The sequence below is a fragment of the Otolemur garnettii genome, unplaced genomic scaffold (assembly GCF_000181295.1).
Source record: "Otolemur garnettii isolate 467f Iridium unplaced genomic scaffold, OtoGar3 scaffold00001, whole genome shotgun sequence".
Classification (NCBI taxonomy): Eukaryota; Metazoa; Chordata; class Mammalia; order Primates; family Galagidae; genus Otolemur; species Otolemur garnettii.
In genome coordinates, this window is record NW_003852396.1 from 31,806,168 (window position 1) to 31,810,894 (window position 4,727).

The 4,727-nt window shown below is 38.0% G+C and overlaps 1 protein-coding gene across 1 annotated transcript; it reads right to left on the reverse strand.

Annotated features, from left to right (window-relative positions):
• Positions 1 to 3,403: 3,403 nt before the first annotated feature.
• LOC100960722 (olfactory receptor 52R1-like) lies at positions 3,404 to 4,357 on the reverse strand. Its single transcript, XM_003781389.2, has one exon. The coding sequence runs from the start codon at positions 4,349 to 4,351 to the stop codon at positions 3,404 to 3,406; it is 948 nt and encodes a 315-aa protein (XP_003781437.1). The 5' UTR covers positions 4,352 to 4,357.
• Positions 4,358 to 4,727: the final 370 nt, after the last annotated feature.

The following is a 4,727-nucleotide window of genomic DNA, read 5'->3' on the forward strand; positions in this document are numbered from 1 at the left end:
GTGCAATTTATGTTTCAATTGTTCCCTAAGGCACAGATTTGCACAACTTTAAGGGGATCATTAGTGTGGATTAAAGTGTGAATTTCTTATGTGAATTGCATAATACACAGAATTTTATTTATAAGTTTCTCTAAGATTTCTGTATTTTTAGGAAAAAAATTTATTTTCGAGTTCTGATTTTGGGTGATTTGTTTATTTTTCCCCTACAATCTGACACCATTCTACTTTCTGTTCCAGAAAGAAACTTGAGGGCATTATTTACATTCTGTTTTGTCATCTACAAAGTGTCAGTGTCGATCCCATTTGCTTATGCATACCTAAATGTAGTATTGCAAATACCTGAAGGAAATATTAAGGTTGGCATCTGAAAGACTTTGAAAAACTAAAGTATTCCAAATCTCTTCCATGATGGTTCATAGTTGTGATTGACATATCGAGAAATGGAAACCCAAGGCTGAGAGCCCAGCTCCATATGTCTCAGGCATGGGGGTGAACGGAAGGACCAAGGAAGGGCTGTGCTCTGCAAAGTCAGGTGTCACATCTCATGGGCTTTTCTTTCCTTTCCCTCTGGCCTCAGAAATCTTGGCTCCAGAGGACAGCACAGAATTAGCCTGTGACTTCAGGGTTAGCAGACTAAGAGTGAACATTAAATTATGCCATGTCACATGCCTACAACTTTCAGTCTCATCATACTCCAGAAAGGTTCAAACCATGAGTCTTTCCAGACAGCAGAAATGATCATAATACTCAACATATGGGGTATTGAAGGTATATGTCTCAGCTCCTCATTGACATCCCTCTAATCTTCTTTGAATGGACAAATACTGGTTTACTCATACTTATTGATGGCTGCTCTGTGTGAAGATTTGCTAAAATATGAGTTTACTAACCTCCTCTTCCTGGAGGTTAAAACATAAGTGCAGACACAGAGCCAGGTCAAGGGGTACAGAGGATTGAGTGGGCATGTTGACAGCAGAATGAATCAGGTGCTGTGGAATCCTGGGGCTGGATACAACAGAAGTAGTGTGGACTTTAATCTCTATATCCCAGGCACCAGGCAGTGCACTGGGTACATATTAATTGATCAAAAAATGCTGTTGATTTGAGTATGAATTTTCAGCATACTAAAAACACTGTGCTGTGTTGGGCCCTGTGCAGAGTAGATAATGCTGATGAAGTATTTCCCTTTTGAAAATACTTTAGAGCTGAACCCTGAGATTATAGCTTGGCTTCCAAGTAATATTTAAAAACCACAAGAAGATAACTAATCAGGGCTGACTTTGCTAAGATTCTGTCTGGCCTCTTTTAGTCTATGTGATTACAGGTTCGTGTTACTTGAGTGAAGACAGGCACTGTGATGACTCTGCCAATCTACAAATGGGAAATCAAGTCCCTCACTCAAAGTGCTCACTTGATGGCTTCTGTAAATGACCATAGACATAATAGGATTTTGTCACATATTTTATGTACACAAGGATTCCTCAGGTTTTAATGAAGTTCATTGTGTATTTTTATTGGTTCAGAATACTTAAGTTTACTTACAATTATGATAGAGCTATAAATTTTAAGTAATTATTTTCTAAACTGGGGCTGGAATTAAAGGTATTCAGTGTTTTAGTTCTGGGTGGGAATAATGCAAATTAGATGCTCTGCTTGTCAGTTTCTAGGCCCTGTTCCATCCCCATCCTTTAGCAGAATGCTGAATGAAGAGTAATTTCTTATATGTTACATATTGCTTAAATAGAAATTCTAAACATTCAAAATATTTTAATTTTTATAAAAAGAGGTGAAAGACAATTTGCTATTAGCATAATAAATTATCTTCTTTGATAATATCCTTCAAAAATTTAAATCTATAGAAATAATGAAAGAAGTTATAAAGACTAAGAGGTGTGGTATTGTATTCAGTTCTGGAGGAATGAGGCAATATGGACCTGAAATGCTATGTTGTTATAGATATGCTAAATACTCTGATATGAAATTTACATAATGCATACTTGTATGTAAAAATAAAACTATTTCCCTTAAATATATAAAATTTTTGTGTTCACAAAAACATAATAAAATAAATGGAAACTTAAAAATATCATAAGATGTAAAAGAAAACTAAAAAAAATGCCACAAATCTTACTACTTTGAGCAGCTATTATTAATACTTGAATCTATTCTTGAATCTTTTCCTACACACATGTATTTCTTTTAAGATTTGGCATAATAGCTTAATTTACAATTGCTAAGATATAGATTCAATCCAAGTGCCTATCAACTCATGAATGGATTAACAAACAGTGGTATACATATACCATGGAGTATTTAGCCATAAGAAAATATGAAGACTTTACATGCTTTGTGTTTGCCTGGATGAAACACATTCTTCTCAGCAAAGTATCACAAAAATGGAAAAGCAAGTATCCAATGTACTCAATACTAATATAAAATCAATATACAAACAACTATGAGCCCACAGGAAAGAAAAATACAAGTATAGACTAGGGAGAGGGATAGAAGAGAAGGGAGAGGGGAAGGGGGATTGGTGGGATTTCACCTAATGTACTGGATTTGAGGGTGTTCAGCACACCCCTGGGTGAAGGCCTCAAACACAATTTGAACTTTACCTTATAAATGAAAACAATGTAACCTAAACATTTATACCCTTGTATCAATCTGAAATTAAAAAACAAAAATATTTGACATAAAGCCTTATGGGCAATTTTTTGTCTTTGCTTTTTTAAAAATATTATATCATGATCATTCTACACATCCTCAGATACTTTTTGCAAATACCACAGTTAAATGACACCCAACATATTAGTGCTCATTGCTTCATCTGGTTTCTTACAGAACAATATTTGAATGGTTTTCTATTTTCTTTAATCAGACATGATTTTATGTATGTTTTTGTAAATATTTTGTTTCTAAAACTCTATTTGTATAAAGAGATTCCCAGGTGGGAAATACATATGTACTTAACTATTTGATCCAAATTTCTGAATTCTTTTCAAAGAAACTGTACCAACTTATATGACTACCAAGAGTGTAAAAATAATATTTTTAATCCTAATTTTCTGTAGATGGCATTCTTTAAACATATTTACTAATCTAAGAAGTGAAAATATTTATTTATTTATTTATTTATTTATTTATCTACTTCTGATGAAGTACATAGGTCAACTAAGTTGCTAGTATCCATTGTGAGGAGAAACATTTGTCAGAGTATTATGCATCACATTGTGTGAAGAAATATTTTTCTGAAAATTATTCCTCTTGCTTTTGGAGGGTTGTTGACCTCTGGGGCTTACAAAGTTGGTTTTGTGGTGACAATGTAAAGGTTTGTCAAACTTGTTTCATTTACATCCCAGACTAGTGGGACAATAGCACTGATAGTGATGTTGTGACACTTGTATCAGAGGTCTTTTCCACAATATCCTTGAACTATTCTGTCCCTGATCTGTTTGGTTCTACCCCCATAGATGATGGGGTTGAGCATGGGAGGCACCAGGAGGTAGAGATTAGCAAACAAGATGTGCACCATGTGGGGCACATGATGGCCAAAACGGTGGGTGAGAAAGGAAAAAAGGGCTGGGATATAGAAAGCCAAGATAACACAGATATGAGAGGCACACGTGCCAAAAGCCTTGAGGCGAGCTTCACCTGAGGGCAACCTCAGCACAGCTCTCAGAATCATCACATATGACACACTGATGACAATCACGTCAAAGCCAACTACAGAGAAGGCCACAAAGAGCCCGTACCCACGACTGACTCTAGTATCAGCACACACCAACTTTAGCACAGCCATATGCTCACAGTACGACTGGGGAATGACCCGGCTAGGGCAAAAGGGCATCCTGGAAACCATGAAGCAAAAGGGGCTCACCCAGAGAATCCCTCTCATTAGCACAATGGCCCCCAGTTTGATCACTACTGATGGGGTCAGGATGCTAGAGTGCTGGAGTGGGAAGCAGATAGCCACGTAGCGGTCCAAGGCCATTGCCATGAGCACCCCAGACTCCACTGAAGAAAAGGTGTGGATGAAGAACACCTGGATGAGGCAGGCATGATATTCAATCTCATGGGCGTGGAGCCAGAATATGGCCAACATCTTAGGCTGGGTGGAGGAGGAGAGGACCAGATCAGTGATGGCCAGCATAGCCAGAAAGAGGTACATGGGCTCGTGCAGGGTGTGGTCAATTCGGATTATGTGAAGGAGAGTGATATTCCCAAGCACAGCCACAATGTACGTGGCACAGAATGGAAAGGCAATCCAGAATTGGATAGTCTCCAGTCCTGGGATTCCAAGCAGGATGAAGGACACAGGATGAGAAGAGCTGTTCCCTGAAGGCAACGCCATAGGGTGACTAATGTGTTCTCCATTGGGAAGGTAATCCACTCTCTGCAGGTGACAACAATCAAAGCAAGTACCATTATTTATAAGTCTTTTAAATGAGAAAATAGTTAATTACTAAGTCTTTTAAGTGGGGCAATTAGGTAATAGGACAATTGGGTTTAAAGATAAACTGGGATAACTTCAACTGTTTTAATATTTAAGTTGGTGCGAAGTAATTGTGGTGTTTGCAGTGTTGAAATTTGCCATTTGAGGCTTGGCGCCTGTGGCTCAAGCGGCTAAGGCACCAGCCACATACACCTAAGGTGGTGGGTTCGAATCCCCAGCTCGGGCCCGCCAAACAACAATGATGGCTGCAACTAAAAAATGGCTGGGCGTTGTG

What these genes read in the sequence shown, in the direction of transcription:
- LOC100960722 (XM_003781389.2), bottom strand. Translation starts at nt 4,351, where the DNA reads ATGGCGTTGCCTTCAGGGAACAGCTCTTCTCATCCTGTGTCCTTCATC.